The following is a 23,719-nucleotide window of genomic DNA, read 5'->3' as shown; positions in this document are numbered from 1 at the left end:
TACCCAACTAACACAAGCAGTTATATAGTGCTATACTCTAATAAGTAAGTAAGTGTTAGTCGCTCAGTCATGCCTGACTCTTTGCGACCCCATGGATTGCAGCCCACCAGGCTCCTCTGTCCATGAGATTTTCCAGGCAAGGACACTGGAGTGGGTCGCCATTTCCTTCTCCAGGGGATCTTCCCAACCCAGGGATTGAACCTGGGTCTCCCTCACTGCAGGCAGATTCTTTACCAACTGAGCTACAAGGGAAGCAGGCTTATAATATTTTTCACACAAATAATACATAAAAAACAAACACAAAAATAAACACTTTTAATCTTACAGTACAGTACCTAGAAAAGTACAGGAGTATAGTATAACAGGTGGCATATGGGGCTGGCACCCACGTTTGTATCTTTGAAAGTTCACAACTTGATGGTCTGTAAGTAGGGGACTTACTGTACTCAGCACTAATACACTCTCCCACACTCTCCCATTATTTCCATCTACTAGAGCAAATGCCAAGCTGCCCTCATCTGCTTCTGGGTCCAAAAGCCCTGCCAGGGGTGGGCTCCTAAACAATAGATCACTACCTACTCAATATTTTATAGCCAAAGTTCAGTACAGTTCTTGGCATACAGTAGGAAATTGACTATGTAGATGAATTAATGTTGCATTAAATGATGAGCTTGGTAATGACTGTTGCCATCTGTCAAGTTACTTGATAAAAGCTGGAAAAATGTATCAAAAAATGCTTATTGGGAATTCCCCAGTGGTCCAGCAGTTAGGACTCCGAGCTTCCACTGCAGGGGGCATGGGTTCAATCCTTGGTCAGGGATTTAAGATCCCACATGTCAAAGGCATGGCCAAAAATAAATAAATAAATAAATAAATAAATAAAGTGCCTGAAGTGGATGCCATGGTGGGCCACCCAGATTCCTCTTCAGGACCACTCACTACCCTCAGCTCACAGCCAAATCCCTCCCTAGCAATTACACTCTGCAGCAGAGAACTGCCTGGTGCAAGGTCCCATCCCTTCTCAGAATGAATGCCAGAGTAGAATGGGTACCAAAGCCTATTGCACGGTGCAGACACCCAGTACGGACACCTCTGAAAGGCAACCCTTACTTTGAGGCCTCTGTTGGGACAACACTGGAGCCCAACTGTTCCCTCTGCCCAATCCTGATTCCTCCCCTCCCCAACAGGTAGCATGCATCTGTGTGCTCAGTCGCTTCAGTTGTGTCCGACTCTATGGGACGCTACGAACTGTAGCCTGTCGGGCTCCTCTGTCCATGGAATTCTCCCGGCAAGAATACTGGAGTGGGTTGCCATGGCCTCCTCCAGGGGATCTTCCCAACCCAGGGATAGAACCCGCATCTCCTGCATCTCCTGCATTGACAGGCTGGTTCTTTACCACTAGCGCCACCTGGGAAGCCCAGGCAGCACTCCACAGAGCAATTCCTGATGAACCTCCTGAACCTAAATCTCCACCTCTGAGTTGACTTCCTGGGAAACCAGTCTAGCACAGTCCTCAAATTCAGTGACTCAGTAAAACTCAGTTATGATCTGTCTGCTTCCCTTTAATCAAGTAGATTCTACTTCTTATGCTATTATTAATTGCATGTATATTAATGGATGAGGAAGCTGTGGTACACATACACCATGGAATATTACTCAGCCATTAAAAAGAATTCATTTGAATCAGTTCTAATGAGATGGATGAAACTGGAGCCCATTATACAGAGCAAAGTAAGCCAGAAAGATAAAGACCATTACAGTATATTAACACATATATATGGACTTTAGAAAGATGGTAATGATAACCCTATATGCAAAACAGAAAAAGAGACTCAGATGTATAGAACAGACTTGTGGGCTCTGGGAGAAGGCGAGGGTGGGATGTTTCAAGAGAACAGCATTGAAACATGTATATTATCTAGGGTGAAACAGATAACCAGCCCAAGTTGGGTACATAAGACAAGTGCTCGGGCCTGGTGCACTGGGAAGACCCAGAGGGATCGGGTGGAGAGGGAGGTGGGAGGGGGGACTGGGATGTGGAATACATGTAAATCCATGGCTAATTCATTTCAATGTATAACAAAAACTACTGTAATGATGTAAAGTAATTAGCCTCCAACTAATAAAAATAAATGGGAAAAAAAAATAAAATTAAGTTAAAAATTAAAAAAAAAATAAAGAATGGAATTATAACAAGAAATCCTTAGCTATACTATGATTAGAAAGCTTGCCAAAAAATCCAAATGAGCTAAAGGACAATGGAGCGATTTCTCCATTTGAGAAAAGTTTTAAAATTGTATTTTTTGTTGTTGTTCTAGACAAAGACAAGTAGATCAGGACTGAAAATGCAAGGGATGAAGACAGAAATTTTGTCCTCTCCCTCAAATCCCTCTCCCCCAATTAAACTGTTCCTCAGTTTGATCGACCATTCCTTTAGAGTTGTTATTTGAGAGCAAGCTGGGAAGCAAAGATACAAAATGTATTTGTGTTCACCCAGAGAACAGTATTTCAGAGGAAGCTGTGGACTGTTTAAGAAATTTGAATCATTGAACTCTGGGAGATATAGTCATAATTTTGCTTGATTTAACTAACACTTTATATTGTGGTTTGCTGGTAAGGTGCTAGGTGCTAAGTCACTTCAGTCATGCCTGACTCTTTGTGACCCTGTGGACCATAGCCCGCCTGGCTCCTCTGGCAAAAACATAAGTGGGCTGTATACCCTCCTCCAAGGGATCTTCCTGACCCAGGGATCAAACCCACATCTCTTACAGCTCTTGCATTGGCAGGCAGGTTCTTTACCACTGTGCCACCTGGGAAGTCGTAGTAATAATGATTTTAGTTAAATTTTAGGTTTATGCAACAATCATATGTGGTACTTCAGTGAATATCACCAATAGCTGATAGAAGATTAAATGATCTATCTGAAAGCCTTTTAGATCCTGGGCGCTTTTTTTCACAGTGCCTTTTCTAAAGGGCAGCGAGTGTTGGCTCTGTCTATCAAATCTCAAGTCCTGAATGAAATAACCTCTTTGATCTAACTGTAAGAATGGACAATTATTGTTCAACTTTCTTTGGTGTTTTATTGGGGAAATTATACACCCTGGCTTTGGGGTGGGAACATTTCACAGCTCTAAAGTACAAGGTCCTTTCTAGTTTCCAAAGGCAAGTAGTTATCACACACACGACGGTGCTAGGCAATTACAGCATCCCTATCTTCAAGGCTTTCATTGCCTAGAGCAAAGAGCAGGGTGGAGGCAATATAGCTTCAAGGCAAGAACAGGGTGGAAGCAATTATCCAGATAAAACAGATTAGAATATCACTAAGTGTAAGTGTTAGTGCTCAGTTGTGCCCAACTCTTTGCAACCCCATGGACTGCAGGAGCTGCATAAATAATCCCATTACCATCTAGAAGGCTTCTGCAATCCGTGTCCTTGTTGCTGTGCTGTGCTTAGTCACTCACTCATGTCCGATTCTTTGCAACCCGTGGACTGTAGCCTGCCAGGCTTCTCTGTCTTTGGGGATTCTCCAGGCAAGAATACTGGAGTGGGTTGCCATGCCCTCTTCCAGGGGATCTTCCCTACCTAGGAATCGAACCCGTCTCCTGCATTGCAAGTGGAGACTTTTTACCATCTGAGCCACCAGGGAAGCCCATGTCCTTGTTAATAAAGCTAAAGAAAGCCCAGAACAGTGGATGCCACAGTATTTCATTCCCAGGGCAAGAAAAACATCAATATTCTTTCATCTACAGTCAGATGGGTCTTGAGCAGTAGTCTCCAGAAACCTCTGCCTCAACTTCTTGCTTTTCTTTGGCACATAAAAAGGGACAGCAAACTCTCCAACAATCTATGTATTTTCTTGTCTAGCGGGGTCAGAGATGAATAGGGTACAATGTTCCTATAATCTTTAGATTGTGAGCACCTTCCCTTGCCAGGGAGGCTGGTGCTATTTCTTACATCTTACAGTGAGAGAAGCAGTTACAAAATGTTTTGCTGGCAGTCCAGTAGCAGACAGAGTCTGCTTTCTAAGTCCCTAGGGTTACGGGTGTGCTCCTTTTGATTTTGCAATTTCCCTTCAATGACACAATGCACATGAGCTTAACTCCTGTGGCACAGGGGAAAACCAATGGTCTCCAAAAGTCACTTGACTGCCAGAGAAGCTGTGCTCTTTTATTGCAGTGTGCTAGAATAAATAGCCCTTTTGTTGGTATTGCTTTGAGGAGGACTAAAAAGTATGACAACTTGGAGGCTATGGCACTCCTTGGAAATTTTTTTGTGGGAGCTCCAATTCCCTCTCTGGACCCCTAGTCTCCTGAGGGCAGAGCAGCTGTGTGAAGCAGGAGAGGAAAAGAGAGTTCTTCTTCCAGATGCAGAACCTTGCCCTGGCACTATTCCTCATGGAGGAGAGCCATGGAGTGACTTACTGGAAAAAGTGCCCTACATTCAAGGCCTGGCTGGCTCGCCTTCAAACCGCACTTCATTGGTCATTCATCTTATCTCCCAGGGTAACAGTGAACAAATTTTTCTTTTCTTTTCTTTTGACCATGCCACATGGCTTGTGGGATCTTAGTTTGCTGACCAGAGATCGGATCTGGGCCCTTGGCATTGAGAGCTTGGAGTCCTAACCACTGGACCACCAGGGAATTCCAACAATTAAAATATTAACATTTGCTATGTAGTGCTGTCTAGAATGGAGAGAGGACTGGAGCCCAGAAAACATAACTTTGGAAGATTTTACAGGACAAAATAGTTCTCGTTCCAGAATGGCTATAAACATTCTGTAGGCAAAGTGGTCTACCATGCCATCTGTCTAGCTGTATTTTTCACTCTTGTCCTCCACATGTAAGTTTCATGGGGGAAAGAAATCAATGGACACAAGTTCAAAGTTGTGTTCACTTTAGTAAAGTTTCCCAGTGTTCTCATGCCACATACTCTATGACTCTAATAGTACCATACATGAAAACATGATATGTTGTCTATAGTGTTATGGACTTAGCGTTAAGCAACTTAGTGCTGCTTGAGCTTGAGTCAAAAACAACATGCTCTGCCAGTTCCCACACCAAGACACCAACATAGTTTGCAAAATGCAGAACATCCACGTCTCACTTACCCCATGATAGCAGGCAGTGATCCATCTGGCTTGGTATCATCCAGCGTTATTGAAATTGGAGCTTCCTCATCTTCAATAATCATACAGCCACAGTAATCTTAACCAGAAGAAAAATAATAGGAGATTGAGAAACTTCACCAGGATTTAGGAAGGACATTTTAAAATATATATATAAAACTATTTTTCTAAGAGGAAGGCAAAACTCAAACTATTGGTCTTTGCCCTGATCCCAGAAGTTCTTTTCCATTAAATACACTCACTGATTAAACAAGGATGTTTGGTCACCCAGACACATTAGAAAATGACCCATCTCGATGACTTTTACATAAAGGTCAGGTATGATCAATGCATGAGTAAAATTGTAAGATGGCCTTGGTGTTGTGGAATACACAAGAAACAGTAGGATGTGTTAGAAGGAATTGCCTCTGGGAAACCAGGGAAGAAATGGCAAGAAGGAATCCTTTTAGTATGAGATGAAGGCTTAGCAACAACCGACACCATATCCGCCCAGACCCTGCCTCATGCCAACACCCCGACAGGAAGTCTCATTGTTACCATTTTATACAGAGGCTGAGGCTGAGAGGTGAAGTGTCACCTGAGGCAACACAGCTAGTAAGCAAGTGGGGCCCAGGAATGTGTGACTTCAAAGAAGCGCTCTTTCACGGTGGTTCTTTGTCTCACTGTGCTCATGAAGAGGAAGTGGTGAGACATATGCCAGGGGCCTGGGCAATACGGCCCTGCAACTGGAGGGCCTGCTTCCTTGCCTCTCACTGCCAGCAAGCGCTCTTGGGGCCATTTTGCGATGCTGGGGACTATGAAGAAATGGACAGACTGAGATTTCTGATCCTTTCTCTGCCAACTGGAAACATATCTTTTTTCCATTCAATGTGTAGTATATGTTCCTACTGAAATGAACTGATATGTTCCTAAAAAAGAGTGCAGTCTTCTCTTAATACAATTTAAACATGAATAAACACAGCCTACCCTTTTTCTTCCAAAAGGCCTCCTTGTAATACATCATGCACTTAATGACAGCCCCCATTGGAAGACGCTGTATCAGCTGGTTTCGCTCTGATGGAAGCTCTGGTCTAAAGTGTATCTTGGCAGTCAAAGTTGGTGGGATGGCGCTAATGACATATCGGCACTGAAACAAACAGACAGAAAATAGCATCTCAAATGTGAGTCACAGTCTTTGCAGGGGACATGAAACATCACATTTATCATTTTGAGGGACACTAAGCAGTCACAATGTACAGTATGAGACCACTGCGAGGCAACAACACAGAACAAGGCACATCAGTTCAGTTCAGTTCAGTTGCTCAGTCGTCACATCAACTAAGGCTAATAATTTGGAAGACTGAGTCAGAAATATGCCAGCATCAATCATGCCACTGCTTGGATTATATTTGGTTAGAAGCTGCAGAAGACAGAAACGTGTTAGTCGCTCAGTTGTGACTGACTCTTTGCGAGCCCGCCAGGCTCCTCTGTCCATGGAATTCTCCAGGTAAGAATACTGGAGTAGGTGGCCATTCCCTTCTCCAGGGGATCCTTCCCCACCCAGGGATCGAACCCAGGTCTCTTGCATTGCAGGCAGATTCTTCACCATCTGAGCCACCAGGCTGCCACAGACCTACTCAATATAAGCTCTTTAAATTTTATTTATTTATGGGCCACACCGTGAGGCAGGCAGGATCTTAGTTCTCTAACTAGGGGATGGAACTTGTGCCCCCAAGTCCTAACCACTGGACCATCAGGGAATTCCCATAATACACATTTCTTTTGACAAAACTGAATTACCTCATAAAGTTCACGATTCAGGGTCTCTATGGTGATGTTTTCACTTGACTGGTCAACATAGGTGACAGGACTCCTCAGTTTCACCTTGTCCCCTAGGAGCTGCATTATCCGTTCGCTTACTTGACCAGATCCACCTACAAACTTCCGTTCCTACAGGAAAAGGCAGGCAGGGATGGAAGTGTGACAAACGCCCCAGGAAGGAAAGCCGTATTTACCACTGATTAGAAACCTCTGGAAAATCACAGGCCATACCTCCACTCTCTGCACTGTTAACTGTTAGAAGAACTCATTAGGACAGGGACAGTCTACCAAGACACCTCAGTCACCATGCTCTATGCAGCTTCACGTGACAAAAAGCTGTTACTGGTTTATGGAATCACAGAATCAGTGGGAAGGGATGAACTGGGAGATTGGGATTGACATTATATATATAAAATAGATACCTAATAAGAACCTACTGTGTAGTACAGGGAACTCTACTCAATACTCTGTTAAAGGCCTATATGGGGAAACAATCTAGTAAAAAAAGAGTGGATATATGCATATGTATAACTGATTCACTTTGCTGTATACCTGAAACTAACATGACATTGGAAATCAACTATATCTCAATAAAAATTTAAAATCAAATCACAGAATCAGAAGGAAGGTTTCCCTAGACCACTGGCACCTTGACTGAATGCAAATATCAGCAAGCTTCAAATGCCCAAGAGTGCAGTGGATGGAGGGTGTCTGGCAACAGGGAACGTGCTGCGATTCTCCCAGGGGGAGGCAGTTTCCTTTTTTAAAAAAAAATTGATTATTTTTTTCTAGTTTCACTGAGATAGGGATGCAGTTTCTTAACTCCCCTCAGTTTCTGAAAGTCCCAGGCCAGGACTATCTAGGCGCAACAGGCTCATGGTGCTCTCAAGGATCACCTGGTCATCACCAAAAGATGTTCTAAGAATCTAAATCTCAGCTGTTGAGAACGTTTTGCCAAAATGCCTGGAAGTTTCACTGGGAGGACAGAAAAGTGAAGGCTAAGCATCTGCCTATTCCTCCAGACATTGTGGACTAGCTCCCTTGAGCCGCTCTATAAGACCATGAGTGCTACACCCTAGTGCCATCTGCTACACTCACCATGGAAATGCTTCCAGCTTAATCTAAGGTCAGTCCTTAATACAGTGTATTTTGTAAGAACCAGGGGAATATTTTTAGCCTGCTAGAGATGACCATCTTTGAATGATTAGAAATACAAGTAGGCAGACTGAAGCACAGCCCAGCATTGTTCAATTAGGTATCTTAATCACATTCCTCCAGAAAGCCTGTGCCAGCAGCCACACAATAATTTTTACACTTGAATAACTGGCTATTGTTTTAATGATACCACTATAGCTCCTTATAAAAGCATTACCAAAGTAGTTTGGTTTCATGATCTGTCCATCCTCACAAAACCGGAACCATTTAATAATTTGACCTCTGTTTTCCAAGAGTTACTCTGAATGTTAGTATAGTGAAAAGACCAGGAACTCTTCTCCATCTTCATATTTAGTATTTGTTGAACTAAACTATTAAAGGATAAATAACTATTAAACTATTAAAGGATAAATCTAAGTTCTTTGTAAAGGTATTGTGATAATGGTTTTACATTCATAATCTGAACTATGCCCTCCAAAAGGTCATGTGGAGTTTGCCTAGAAGTATCTTGGCTCCTCTGAATGAGGAATATAACACAATACTGTAAAGAAATTATCTTTCAATTAAAAAATAAATTAAATATATATATATATATATATATATATATATAAATTGAGTCAAGATGTTTCCAAAAGACAAATATAGGTTAAAAGGAGTAATATGGGATTTCTAGATGTAAAGGCACTTAAAAAATTCAACTGCCTTATGTTTGCTAAAGCTGAAGGTCAAACTGGCAACCATAAGAACAACTTAGGGACTTCTGGAGGTCTCCCAAGGAGAGGAATAATTCACTAAGTTGACAATGACTCTACACCTCATACTGTGAAACAGAGCATAAGTTAGAACTAAATTGCTCCCAATTAAACCTTATCCCATCGAGGCATAACATTCCTAGAAAAGAGACACCCATTTTCTTTCACTAAGGGAGAGTGTTGAAATAAAGAATCACGGAATTTGGAAAATCCGGGAATTGAAATTCTGGCTTTACTACTGGCTTGTTGTGTATCCAATCAGGGAGCCAGATGAGTTACATTCATTAGTAACGGCTGTGGTATCAGTTCAGTTCAGTTCAGTTCAGTCGCTGAGTCGTGTTCGACTCTTGGCAACCCCATGGACTGCAGCACATCAGGCCTCCCTGTCCATCACCAACTCCTGGAGTTTACTCAAACTCATGTCCATCGAGTCGGTGATGCCATCCAACCATCTCATCCTCTATCGTTCCCTTCTTCTCTGCCTTCAATCTTTCCCAGCACAAGGGTCTTTTCAAATGAGTCAGTTCTTCGCATCAGGTGGCCAAAGTATTGGAGTTTCAGCTTCAGCATCAGTCCTTCTAATGAATATTCAGGACTGATTTCCTTTAGGATTGACTGGTTTGATCTCCTTGCACTCCCTGGGACTCCCGAGTCTTCTCCAACACCACAGTTCAAAAGCATAAATTCACTGGGGCATCAGAGTCTTGCTGAGTTGCATCTGCTTCTTGTTGGCTCAGTATTTCTTATGAAGAAGATCTTGAAGTATAGAGGTCTAATTATTTAAAATACTAAGTCACTTTATGTTTCCATTTTATTAATGGAATATTGCAATCAGTTGTAAACTAATAACCTTATATAGTGATTTGCACACAGACTCCTTGAACAAAATCTGTATAGTACAAAAAGTATCTTATTTGAATGCTTAAGTTTTTTCCATAGTCATAATAATGACTTTTACATTGAAAGACTAATAGGAATTCTACATATATTAATTCTTTGATAAAATCTAGACTCAAATCAGTGTACTCTCCATTTTATTGCCTTACCTGAATCAGTCCTATTAAGTTGGTAATAGATTTTTTTAATATGCTCAAATTTGATTTAAAAGTAAACTCTAGTTATTAAGCACTTAAAAAAAGAAATCCAGAAGCATATTTTCCCTGCACAAATCAGTTACAAAGTTCAAAAGTGTTTCTTAGGTCTTAAGACTCAGTTTTTAACTTTGTAAACCACATCTGAAGACTTGGCACTTCTGCATTATTCTGTTTCATTTCTTTCTCTTTTTTTTCTATTTTTGTTAAGAGGATAGTATAAAAAGATTTTCAGGCATTCTTGTTCACTTGGTTAATTTATATAAGCTTCTGATTGTCAGTTGCTCAGATAACAAGTGACAAGGGAGAATTCTTGAAAGCATTAAAGTTCCTTAAACCTAAGGCTAAATCTTGAATATATTATTGAATTCTTTACTATCCTGATGGCTGGCAGATTGACAGCTGAACATTTGACAGGCTGTGGTTTTTGGTTCTGGGGGTATTTTTGGACTTTATTTTTCATTGCAGATTTGGTGATGTACAGTAAAATTTGTAAACTTGCATCAAGTTTATGAATAAAGAACCACTTTTATTTTATATTTTTTTAAAGAACCACTTTAAAAAAAGCACCAATTCTTTGGCACTCAGCTTTCTTTATAGTCCAACTCTCACATCCATACATCACTACTGGAAAAACCATAGCCTTGACTAAACGGACCTGTGTTGGCAAAGTAATGTCTCTGCTTTTTAATATGCTGTCTAGGTTGGTCATAACTTTCCTTTCAAGGAGCAAGTGTCTTTCAATTTTATGGCTGCAGTCACCATCCACAGTGATTTTGGAGCCCAAAAAGATAAAGCCTGCCACTGTTTCCCCATCTATTTGCCATGAAGTAATGGGACTGGATGCCATGACCTTACTTTTCTGAATGTTGAGCTTTAAGCCAACTTTTTCACTCTCCTCTTTCACTTTCATTAAGAGCTCTACTTCTTTGCTTTCTGCCATAAGGGTGGTGTCATCTGCATATCTGAGGTTATTGATATTTCTCCTGGCAATCTTGATTCCAGCTTGTGCTTCAGCCAGACCAGCACTTCTCATGATGTACTCTGCATATAAGTTAGATAAGCAGAGTGACAACATACAGCCTTGACATACTTCTTTCCCGATTTGGAACCAGTCTGCTGTTCCATGTCCAGTTCTAACTGTTGCTTCCTGACATGCATACAGATTTCTCAAGAGGCAGGTCAGGTGGTCTGGTATTCCCATCTCTTTAAGAATTTTCCACAGTTTGTTGTGATCCACACAGTCAAAAAGGCTTTGGCATAGTTAATAAAGCAGAAGTAGATGTTTTTCTGCAACTCTCTTGCTTTTTTGGTGATTGAATGGATGCTGGCAGTTTGATCTCTGGTTCCTCTGCCTTTTCTAAATCCAGCTTGAACATCTGGAAGTTCACGGTTCATGTACTATTGAAGCCTGGCTTGGAGAAATTTGAGCATTACTTTACTAGCGTGTGAGATGAGTGCAATAGTGTGGTAGTTTGAGCATTCTTTGGCATTGACTTGCTTTGGAATTGGAGTGAAAACTGACCTTTTCCAGTCCTGTGGCCACTACTGAGTTTTCCAAATTTGCTGGCATATTGAGTGCAGCACTTTCACAGCATCATCTTTTAGGATTTGAAGTAGCTCAACTGGAATTCCATCATCTCCACTAGTTTTGTTTGTAGTGATGCTTCCTAAGACCCACTGGACTTCGCACTCTAGGGTATTTGGGTCTAGGTGAGTGATCATACCATCATGATTATCTGGGTCATGAAGATCTTTTTTTGTATAGTTCTGTGTATTCTTGCCACCTCTTCTTAATATCTTCTGCTTCTGTTAGGTCCATACCATTTCTGTTCTTTATTGTGCCCATCTTTTCATGAAATGTTCCCTTGGTATCTCTAATTTTCTTGAAGAGATCTCTAGTCTTTCCCATTCTATTGTTTTCCTCTATTTCTTTGCATTGATCGCTGGGGAAGGCTTTCTCATCTCTCCTTGCTATTCTTTGGAACTGTGCATTCAAATGGGTATATCTTTCCTTCTCTTCTTTTCATAGCTATTTGTAAGGCCTCCTCAGACAGCCATTCTGTTTTTTTGCATTTCTTTTTCTTGGGGATGGGCTTGGTCTCTGCCTCCTATATAATGTCATGAACTTCCATCCATAGTTCTTCAGGCACTCTATCAGATCTAGTCCCTTGAATCTATTTGTCACTTCCACTATATAATCATAAGGGATTTGATTTAGGATGTGGTATAGAAGCAGGGCAAATGCTAGTAGGCAGCAAAATTTATCCCCAAAATGTAGAATTTAATTGAAAGAGTAACCAGAAATCACTTGTATTAGAAGAATAGTCAATTCCATTCTATAACAGTTAACATAAACTAATAACTCTGAGACACAGAATGGGACCAAAAGTCTCATGCCTGGAACAGAGATGACTTTAATGACAATTTTACAAGCACTAGATTTTTTTGAAAATTAGTTGATTTTAATAACTGAGCTCCTCCTACATAGTCTAATTTCACCTGCTTCCAAAAGGAAGGAACAGAATTCCTCAAACAAAATTCAAAATGAAATATTCTTTAGTCGTGAACCTATTTTTGGAAATGAGAAAATTTTGTTTTCAGAAAAGTTTTTTTGAAATTGTTTCAAATTCACTCATGTTTCAAAATATAGAAGCAATTATTAAGATACTGCACTGGCTGAGGATAAAATCAGACGTGAAGTTTAGTGTGAGAATGGACACTTCATACCTGGCCTCCGTTGGTAATGGAGAATATCCGAGTGGTGCCTCCACATTGTTTCACGTACCACAAGAACCACAGGGCAGACACCTCATGGGGTTCAGAGGTCACATTGATATTCACAAAGAGAGATGCAAACTGCCGAGCAGTCCTGGTCATAGAACAAGAGTCAGGAGTAAATACATACATGCTTCACATGACATTATCTTTTAAAAACATAAGTTAGTATGGTTAGAAACCATTTCTATGCCTTTAAAAAATACTCATGGACTCAGTCTCTGACAGAATGCAGATTTGAACTCTCAGGGAAAATAATTTTTTCCTGACTTGTTGGAAATTATGGGTTAGCTCCAAACATGCTAATCCAGTGCAGTCTAAAAGGCTAATATGCTTGTCAGGGTTCATTGAGGATATTGTTTTCACTTATTTGAACAAACTTCCTCTCCTCAACACCTCCACTGCCCCCACCCTGGTCCAGGCTACCACTGTCCCTCACCTGGGTTAAAACAGTGATGGCTGCTCCTGGGTATCCCTACCTAGTCATATGACTACATTCCTTCACGATCCTTCTCTATATTACAGCCAATTAAGTCTTTCCACAGTCCAAAACTAAGAAACAAACAAAATAAACAAAAAATAAACACTCTGCTTGGTGGTGGTGGTTTAGTTGCTAAGTCATGTCCGACTCTTGTGACCCCATGGACTGTAGCCTGCCAGGCTCCTCTGTTCATGAGATTCTCCAGGCAAGAATACTGGAGTGGGTTGTCATTTCCTTCTCTAACCCTTCAATGATGTTAACAGCAAAGGGCAAAAAGTCTTGTATATGGTCAATAATGTGTCTTGCACCATCAGCCTCTCAAGTTCTGTAAACTCCCATACATCATTTCCTCATGGCATCTTTATGGTCTAGGCATACATACTGTTCACTCATTGTTAAAACATGTCAATCTACCCATCTTGGGGGCCTTCATAAGCTGCCCCTTCTGTACTGGGCATGGGGGTGGGCATTTCCCACACTATCCAACCTTCACATCTCCCACCATTATTTGTGGCCGATTACTGGAAAATACCATGCCTCAACCATTCATCCTTCCATCCATCCTATCCACTATGACTTATTCCTGAAAGAAACCATCCCTCCCCCTTTACTATTTTTCCCCATTACTATGGCTCGCTACTGCAACATCACCCCTCCTCACCAACCGTATCTCCTGTCTCCTCCATCCACTATGGCTCATTCCTGGGAGATACCATTTATTGCATTACCCACCTTTCCTGTCTTCCTCCATCACTGTGGCTCACCTGTGAGATACCAACACCCCATACCATCCACTGGTCCTGTTTCCAATTCATTGTGATTTATTCCTGAAACATATATCCTCCCCATACCCTGATCTCCATTCATCCACTGGGCTCATTCATGGAAGACACATCATCCCCCAACACCATCCATCAGTTCTATATCCCCCCATCAACTGACTCATTCTTTAAGATACATGGACAAAAACATCCTCCTCACCACCCATCCTTCCTGACAGCTTCCCACCATTAATTGCAGGTCATTATTGGAAGATTCCATCCTGCCACATTATCCACCTTTCTCCATCTACCCCCATCCACCGTGTCTCATTTCAGAAAGATGTCACCATTCATATCATCCACCGTTCCTTTCTCCACCATCCACTGCTGCTCATTCCTTGTTGATACCATCCCCTCACACCATCCTCTTTTCCTCCCATCACTATGGCTCACTCTTAGAAGATACATTGCACCAAACCATCCATCCTTACTATCTCCCCCCATCCACTGTGGCTCATTTCTGGAAGATACCATCCCCTCATACCATACTCTTCCTGTCATCCATCAACTGACTTATTCTTGGAAGATACCATCTCCCCACGTCATCTACTCTTCCTGTCTCCTCCATCAACTGACTTGTCATTGGAAGATACCATCTACACATATCATCCCTCTTTCCTCTCTCCCCCTACCCACTGTGCTTCATTCCTGAGAAATACCACCATCTCACATAATATATCTTTTATATCCTCCACCAATTGGTGCATTTCTCAAAGATACTATCCCCACAACGACACAACCTCCCCACCTTCCTCCATCCACTGTGGCTTATCCTGGAAGACACCATCCCACCATATCATCCATCCTTCCTGTCTCTACCCATGCACTATGGCTTATTCTTGGCACATACCTGCCTCCCACACCATCCATCTTTCCTGTTTCCCCTGTCAACAGAGGCTCATACCCAGAAGATACCAGTCTGCTACACCATCCACTATTTCCTGTCCCCTGCACACAATATGGTTTATTCCTGGACACAGCAACCCCACACACCATCCACCCTTCCTTTCTCTCTCATCAACTGGCTCATTCTTAAAACACACCATGTGCACACACATCTTTTATGTCTCCTTCCATCCCCTGTGGTTCATTCCTGAAAGATACCATCCCCTCACAGCATCCATTTTCTGGTCTCCCTCATCTACTGGCTCATTCCTGGAATATGCCATCTCCTCACACCATCCCTTCTTCCTAACTTCCCTATCCCGTTAATCATCCTGCAAAATACCATTTACCCATACTAAACACCCTTCCTATCTTCTCCCACCCTCTATGGCACCTTCAATGAAGATTCTTAATTCCCACAGCATCCACCCTTCCTGTCTCCCCCATCTATTATGGCTCATTCATTGAAGATGCCATTCTCTCACACCATCTATCTTTCCTCTTTCCCTCATCCATTAGGCACATTCCTGGAAGATAGCTTGCCCTCACACCATCCATCCTTCCTTGTCCCTTACCACCCTCTGTGGCTCATTCTTAGTTGATGTAGTAACTCCTTTGTTTCAACAAGGAATCTCTCCTTCACCCTCAAGAGAGGTTAGGTTCCCCCATTTCAATCTCTCCTAGAATTATGTAACATGTGTGTAATTACAGTCTCTCCTGCTAAAAATATATCAACTCCATGAGGTTAGGGGCCATGCATCATAAGTTCACCACCATTCCGCAGTGCTTCGTATGGTGCCTTCACACAGAAGCCCCAAAATGCTGACAGAATGATCTGTAACTCAGTTAATAACACAGATTCTCATTGAAAACATATAATTTATAGTTTTTATTAATATAGACTAGCTTCCCTCTAGTTATCCTGTATTTATATGAAATTACTTTAACTCCTTTCCAAATTGCTTTTGCAGCTGACCTCTATATTATCTGAAAACACAATTACTTCTTTTATGGCAAAGTGCACAATTCTTTCATTAAAAAAAAAGTTCAGCTTCCTTCACCTATTTTTCTTCTTATGTTTTAGATTCACTTTATGTGCTCTGAGTGTCTCAAGGGCCCTTAAAGTCACTATTGATGGAAAGGTCATTAAGTTTTCCCTTAACTTTTCCTATAACTTATGAAGAAAAACTCTGAAGTTCAAGATAGGATAGGGACAATATGAAGGGAAGATAGAAAGTACATTTTAAATAGTCAATATTACTTTGTCCAGCAGATTTTTTCGATGAGATCTTTCATAGTCATCTTATCCCATTCCACTGCATGTGGGGCCTCCCATGGTGCATCAGCTGGAATCTGCAAAGAAAGGAAGGCTGACATTTAGGTCTGATGGTTACTACCCACTGGACTGCCAAAAAGCCCTCAGGAGAAACTCTGAAAACTGGTTTCTTTATGTTGGAATGTGTGATGTGCATAGAATCCTATTTACCTATAGACAGTGGTGTATACATACACTACATGTGTATACTATGAACCCAGTGGTGGGTTTGGGACGGATAGCTCTTTGGATTCTATGCCCTAATGTTGTTGCCAAAATAATACCTAAATATATGCATTAATATAAATTAATATGTAATTATGATGGTCATCATAATTATTATTGAAAGCTAATGGAAGAGGCTATGGTAACCCACTCAAGTATTCTTGCCTGGAGAATCCCATGGACAGAGGAACCTGGTGGGCTACTGTCCATAGGGTTGCAAAGAGTCAGACATGACTGAAGAGACTTAGCATGCACACGTGCCCACAACAGCCATTTTAAATTCCCAAATTAAGTTTGAGAGATGGATATTATAGTTATTGAGTTACTGATACTCAGTGAAAAAACACTTTGAGGAAACAAATCTTTCTCCCCTTAATTATCTCAGGTGGCATAATATATGGATAAGATCACTCTAAGTAGGATTCCCAGTAAAAATATGTCATATAAATACTCAGCGGCATAGAGTTGAAAACACACAGGTACACACATTAGTATCAGAGACATGTGGGTTTGAATCCTGGTTCCCTTGTTGTATGATCTTGGAGAAATTATGTAACCCCTTGGCACTGAATTTCTTCTCACTAAAGCAGAAATACTACCAAAGTGGCAGAGTTATTGGGCACATTGGAAATGATATGCATCAATGTTCCCTGCACTGTGGAAGGATATTAAACATTTGCTATTGATTTCAGTCACAGGTTAAGGGCAAGCTGAACACACACTTTACCTCTTTTCCCATGTTATCCATGGTCCGCCACAGGTTGTTGTAATCCAGATAGGCAATGGGATTCCATACTGGAGGGAAGGCACCCCGAAATGGATAAGTTTTTCCCTAAAAGAAAAGGATAATATGTTAAATTAGGATGACATTCTAAAAATCCCAACCAGGCAACCTCAGAGCCATTTTCAAAGAAACAGGATCCTCTACCGTGTCAAAAAGCAATGATGGACAGCACCTATATAAGACTCAAATTACAGTTAGATTATCAAGAATTCCCTTGTGTCATTTTAGCTGGTTTTGACTGATTTTTTTTTTTTTTTTTGGCTGTTTGGCTTGTGGGATCTCAGTTCCCAGACCAGGGGTTGAACCTGGGCCCTGTCAATGAAAACCTAGAATCCTAACCACTTAGCCACCATTTACTTCATTTCAGTTGTGTGACAGGCACTGTGCTACTATGAAGGGAGGGTGAATCCTTAGGAAAAGAGAGCAGGTCTAGATTCTTCCTAAGGCTTTCTTTTCTTTCTTTTTTTTTTTGGTCACGCCATACAGCTTATGGGATCTTAGTTCCCTGCCAGGGACTGAACCCATGCCCTTTGCATTGGAAGCGCCATGGAATTCCCTTTATTTCCTAACTGAATTCCTTTTTCTTTAAAACATCTTGTAAATCTTCATAAGGTCAAAACATTGTCTATTAATACATTTTGCACACAATTTCCATTTTATTGAATAGAAACATATTCAGTATTTATAGAAAGCCTACTGTGTGTACTGTGTGCACTGAACAATATTAAGAGCTAGATTTTTAAAAAGGGCTGAAGTAAGACTCCTGATCATCAAGGCAGGGACACAAGACAGAAGATCATTAGCATTCACGGGTGCACACTCACACACACTTTCCAACTGAGTAAGACTGGAGAGGGAGGTGGGAGGGGGGACCGGGATGGGGAATACATGTAAATCCATGGCTAATTCATTTCAATGTATGACAAAAACTACTGTAATGATGTAAAGTAATTGGCCTCCAACTAATAAAAATAAATGGAAAAAAAAAAAGACTACATGGCGGCCATTAAGTGACAAAGGAGTAATTTTCCCTTCCAGAGTAGCAAATTCAAATAACCTTGGCAGATTATGTGATCTGATTTCTTATCTGAAAATGCTGTGTTGTAATGCTGCAAGACAAAGACTCCAAATCCTTTATCATCATCACTACCACCATCACCACTATTATTACTAATAGTCATTAAGATCTTTTTCCATGCCTGGCACTGGCCTAAGCTCTTTCTATGCATTGTCTCCTGTAATGCTCACCCCAACCCTCTGGAGGAAAGAACTATTAATATTCCCATTTTACAAATGAGGAAACCAAACCTTAGTGATATTAGCTAGAAAACAGTAGGACAGAAATTTCCTGCTCCCACAGCTTTTGCTCATAAACAATAAGCTTTCCGGCCTCTTATACGATTGATGGAATGTTGAGATAGTTTTGTCCAAGAGACATCTTAAACTTCCTGACTAAAGAAAGAGAACTCTGAAATGTGAAACTTATAAATCTTCCACACATCTTTTATGTTTCTAAGGAATAAACAAGGAGACTAAGAAGCTCAAGGGTAACAGGGTCAACTTTGGAAAATGTGCAAGAATGTTCTGAGAGAAACTGGCAGACACAAAAATAACTATGTAACGGAGAGAGACTGGATTAAATAATAGTTTGCAAGCAGCCTTCAGAACAGTTGGCTCTTGTTGCAATTCTTTCCTTAATTGAAACTTTTAAAAAAATCTATATTTTATACTCAAGTAATAGTCTTATACCAAACTTACCTTTGCTTTGAAAAAAAAAAAAACAGTTTAAGAAAATCCTTCAGTTCAGTTCAGTTCAGTTCAGTTGCTCAGTCATGTCCGACTCTTTGCAACCCCATGAGCTGCAGCACACCAGGTCCCCCCGTCCAACACCAACTCCCGGAGTCCACCCAAACTCATGTCCATTGAGTTGGTGATGCCATCCAACCATCTCATCCTCTGTCATCCCCTTCTCCTCCTGCCTTCAGTCTTCCCCAGAATCAGGGTCTTTTCCAGTGAGTCAGCTCTTTGCTTCAGGTGGCCAAAGTATTGGAGTTTCAGCTTCAGCATCAGTCCTTCCAATGAACACCCAGGACTGATTGCCTTTAGGATGGACTGGTTGGATCTCCTTGCAGTCCAAGGGACTCTCAAGAGTCTTCTCCAACACCACAGTTCAAAAGCATCAATTCTTCGGCGCTTAGCTTTCTTTATAGTGCAACTCTCACATCCATACATGACTACTGGAAAAGCAATAGCCTTGACGAGACGGACCTTTGTCGGCAAAGTAATGTCTCTGCTTTTAAATATGCTATCTAGGTTGGTCATAACTTTTCTCCCAATGAGTAAGCATCTTTTAATTTCATGGCTGCAATCACCACCTGCAGGGATTTTGGAGACCCCCAAAATAAAGTCTCTCACTGTTTCCACTGTTTCCCCATCTATTTGCCATGAAGTGATGGGACCAGATGCCATGATCTTAGTTTTCTGAATGTTGAGCTTTAAGCCAACTTTTTCACTCTCCTCTTTCACTTTCATCAAGAGGCTCCTTAGTTCCTCTTCACTTTCTGCCATAAGGGTGGTGTCATTTGCATATCTGAGGTAATTGATATTTCTCCTGGCAATCTTGATTCCAGCTTGTGCTTCCTCCAGGCCAGCGTTTCTCATGATGTACTCTGCATAGAAGTTAAATAAGCAAGGTGACAATATACAGTACTCCTTTTCCTATTTGGAACCAGTCTGTTGTTCCATTTTCGGTTCTAACTGTTGCTACCTGACCTGCATACAGGTTTCTCGAGAGGCAGGTCAGGTGGTCTGGTATTCCCATCTCTTTCAGAATTTTCCACAGTTTGTTGTGATCCACACAGTCAAAGGCTTTGGCATAGTCAATAAAGCAGAAATAGATGTTTTTCTGGAACTCTCTTGCTTTTTCGATGATCCAGCAGATGTTGGCAATTTGATCTCTGGTTCCTCTGCCTTTTCTAAAACCAGCTTGAACATCTGGAAGTTCATGGTTCATGTATTGCTGAAGCCTGGCTTAGAGAATTTTGAGCATTACTTTACTAGCGTGTGAGATGAGTACAATTTTGCGGTAGTTTGAGCATTCTTTGGCATTGCCTTTCTTTGGGATTGGAATGAAAACTGACCTTTTCCAGTCCTGTGGCCACTGCTGTTTTCCAAATTTGCTGGCATATTGTGTGCAGCACTTTCACAGCATCATCTTTTAGGATTTGAAGTAGCTCAACTGGAATTCTATCACCTCCACTAGCTTTGTTCATACTGTTGCTTTCTAAGGCCCATTTGACTTCACATTCCAGGATCTCTGGCTCTAGGTGGGTCATCACACCTAGAGCCATCTAGGTGGATCATCACACCATCATGATTATCTGGGTCATGAAGATCTTTTTTGTATAGTTCTGTGTATTCTTGCCACCTCTTCTTAATATCTTCTGCTTCTGTTAGGTCCATACTATTTCTGTCCTTTATCAAACCCATCTTTGCATAAAATGTTCCCTTGGTATCTCTAATTTTCTTTCTTTTTTTTCATTTATTTTTATTAGTTGGAGGCTAATTACTTTACAATATTGTAATGGTTTTTGTCATACATTGACATGAATCAGCCTCTAATTTTCTTGAAGAGATCTCTAGTTTTTCCCATTCTGTTGTTTTCCTCTATTTCTTTGCATTGATCGCTGAGGAAGACTTTCTTATCTCTCCTGGCTATTCTTTGGAACTCTGCATTCAAATGGGAATATCTTTCCTTTTCTCCTTTGCTTTTTGCTTCTCTTCTTTTCACAGTTATTTGTAAGGCGTCCTCAGATAACCATTTTACCTTTTTACATTCCTTTCCACGGGGATGGCCTTGATCCCTGTCTTCTGTACAATGTCACAAACGTCCATCCATAGTTCATCAGGCACTCTGTTTATCAGATCTAGTCCCTTAAATCTACTTTCTCACTTCCACTGTATAGTCATAAGGGATTTGATTTAGGTCATAACCGAATGGTCTAGTGGTTTTCCCTACTTTTTTCAATTTAAGCCTGAATTTGGCAAAAAAGAGTTCATGATCTGAGTCACAGTCAGCTCCCAGTCTTGTTTTTGCTGACAGTACAGAGCTTCTTCATTTTTGGCTGCAAAAAATATAATCGACCTGGTTTCGGTGTTGGCCGTCTGGTGATGTCCATGTGTAGAGTCTTCTCTTGTGTTGTTGGAAGAGGGTGTTTTCTATCACCATGCATTCTCTTGGCAAAACTCTGTTAGCCTTTGCCCTGCTTCATTCTGTACTCCAAAGCCAAATTTGCCTGTTACTCCAGGTGTTTCTTGGCTTCCCACTTTTGCATTCCAGTCCCCTATAATGAAAAGGACATCTTTTTGGGGTATTAGTTCTAGAAGGTCTCGTAGGTCTTCAGAGAACCGTTCAACTTCAGCTTCTTCAGTGTTACTGGTTGGGGCATAGGCTTGGATTACCGTGATATTGAATGGTTTGCCTTGGAAATGAACAGAGATCATTCTGTCATTTTTGAGATTGCATCCAAGTACTGCATTTTGGACTCTTGTTGACCATGATGGCTACTCCATCTCTTCTAAGGGATTCCTGCCCACAGTAGTAGATATAATGGTCATCTGAGTTAAATTCACCCATTCCAGTCCATTTTAGTTCGCTGATTCCTAAAATGTCGATGTTCACTCTTGCCATCTGCTGTTTGGCCACTTCCAATTTGCCTTGATTCATGGACCTAACATTCCAGGTTCCTATGCAATATTGCTCTTTATAGCATCAGACCTTGCTTCTATCACCAGTCACATCCACAGCTGGGTATTGTTTTTCCTTTGGCTCCATCCATTCATTCATTCTGGAGTTATTTCTCCACTGATCTCCAGTAGTATACTGGGCACCTACTGACCTGGGGAGTTCCTCTTTCAGTGTTCTATTTTTTGCCTTTTCATACTGTTCATGGGGTTCTCAAGGCAAGAATACTGAATTGGCTTGTCATTCCCTTCTCCCGTGGACCACATTCTGTCAGACCTCTCCACCATGACCCATCCATCTTGGGTGGCCCCACATGGCATAGCCTAGTTTCACTGAAAATCCTTAAATATGCTTAATCATCAGGGGACATTAAGTATGATAAATAAATGTGATAAGTATGATACCAACCAGAATAGGATTTCACCCAAGGTTGTAAGTCATGGAATATTTTAAAAGGAGATCATAGAGGCCTGACATGATGTTGATTTTTATCCTGTTGACAGAGGTACTAAGTTGATAAAAGGTGTTCATGAGTTTCTCTCTTAGCAGTGTTTGGCTTCTTTGTTCTTATTTCACAGAAAATCTCAATGTGCTAAAGAAATGCATGTATGTGGAAACAGTCACGTACCTCTTCCTTTCTCACCAGTCCCTGAAGGCTTATTTCATCCATGGCCTGCTTCTAAACTAGACAATTCAAGACTACTTTCTGCCTGGGTAAATCCCTAAAACAGGGCAGTGGGAGGGCCTGGAGATGGCTCTTTACTGGGTGAAAAATGTTTGGGTATGCACCTTCATGTTATTTTAAATGTGATTCTATGCATGTGTGCGTGCTAAGTCACTTCAGTCATATCTGACTCTTTGCGAGCCCATGGACTATAGCCCGCCAGGCTTCTCTGTCCATGGGGATTTGCCAGGCAAGAATACTGGAGTGGGATGCCATGTCCTCCTTCAGGGTATCTTCCCAACCCAGGGATTGAATTCCCATCTCTTATGTCTCCTGCATTGGCAGGTGATTCTATAGTTTTCTCCCCAAAGTGTCAGGTGTTTCTCAATCCTAAACCACTTCTCAGCAATAAATGCCTTTATAACCTAAGAATGTGAGACAGGATCTCTCATTTTCCAAAGAGCATGGCTAAAGCAAAAATTTTTTTAAAAATCTTGGGTAAAAGTAAAGTTAATTTTGTGCCTATACTCTGAAACCTTTCTACCCTTTCTAAGGGGCCTGTAATCTCTGTGTCTTTGACACAGCCAGAGTTGTTTATGTCAAGTAGAACGCAATGTCCCTGGAATTGTGCCCCAAATACTTAAGTATCCTTGAGAAACCACATCTTCACTCTACCAATGTTCATAATAAAGGGAGACTGTTGCCAGGAGAGTTTGTTGTAGCTTTTTTTTTTTTTTAAAGTTTTTGGATGCTCGCCCAATTAAGGCAGGGGGAGGGTGTTCTTAACACATCAATGTTACTGAGCAAGCTATTTAATGCTATTAAATTTTTACTATGAAATATGCTATGTATGATTAAAAAATTGATAGGTTAAAGAAAATAATAGAAATGAACAACCACATGCACCCCATCCAATCTGAGAAGCGTGACGGCACCAGAAATTTAGACGTATACCATATGTTTCTCTCCAATCACATCCAGTCTCCTCTGTACAAGGGGGAGCCACTGTAGTGAATTTTGTGTCTAACATTCCTTTTCTTCCATCTCCCTTGTATACATACCTGCATAATACATTGTTTGGTATTGCCTATTTTTGAGC

General features: G+C 41.1%; 1 protein-coding gene across 1 annotated transcript in view; it reads right to left on the bottom strand.

Annotated features, from left to right (window-relative positions):
- MAOA (monoamine oxidase A) overlaps window positions 1-23,719 on the bottom strand; it is a 75,917-nt gene that overhangs the window by 12,167 nt on the left and 40,031 nt on the right. The window contains exons 4-9 of the mRNA XM_020878857.2: window positions 17,156-17,260; window positions 16,150-16,241; window positions 12,654-12,795; window positions 6,905-7,054; window positions 6,092-6,251; window positions 5,108-5,204 (exon numbers count right to left, since the gene is read on the bottom strand). Of these exons, the coding sequence (XP_020734516.2) occupies window positions 5,108-5,204; window positions 6,092-6,251; window positions 6,905-7,054; window positions 12,654-12,795; window positions 16,150-16,241; window positions 17,156-17,260 (746 nt within the window). The remainder of the gene's footprint in view (window positions 1-5,107; window positions 5,205-6,091; window positions 6,252-6,904; window positions 7,055-12,653; window positions 12,796-16,149; window positions 16,242-17,155; window positions 17,261-23,719) is intronic.

This window comes from Odocoileus virginianus, chromosome X (genome assembly GCF_023699985.2).
Source record: "Odocoileus virginianus isolate 20LAN1187 ecotype Illinois chromosome X, Ovbor_1.2, whole genome shotgun sequence".
NCBI classification, from domain to species: domain Eukaryota; kingdom Metazoa; phylum Chordata; class Mammalia; order Artiodactyla; family Cervidae; genus Odocoileus; species Odocoileus virginianus.
This window is presented reverse-complemented; position numbering and strand designations above follow the sequence as displayed.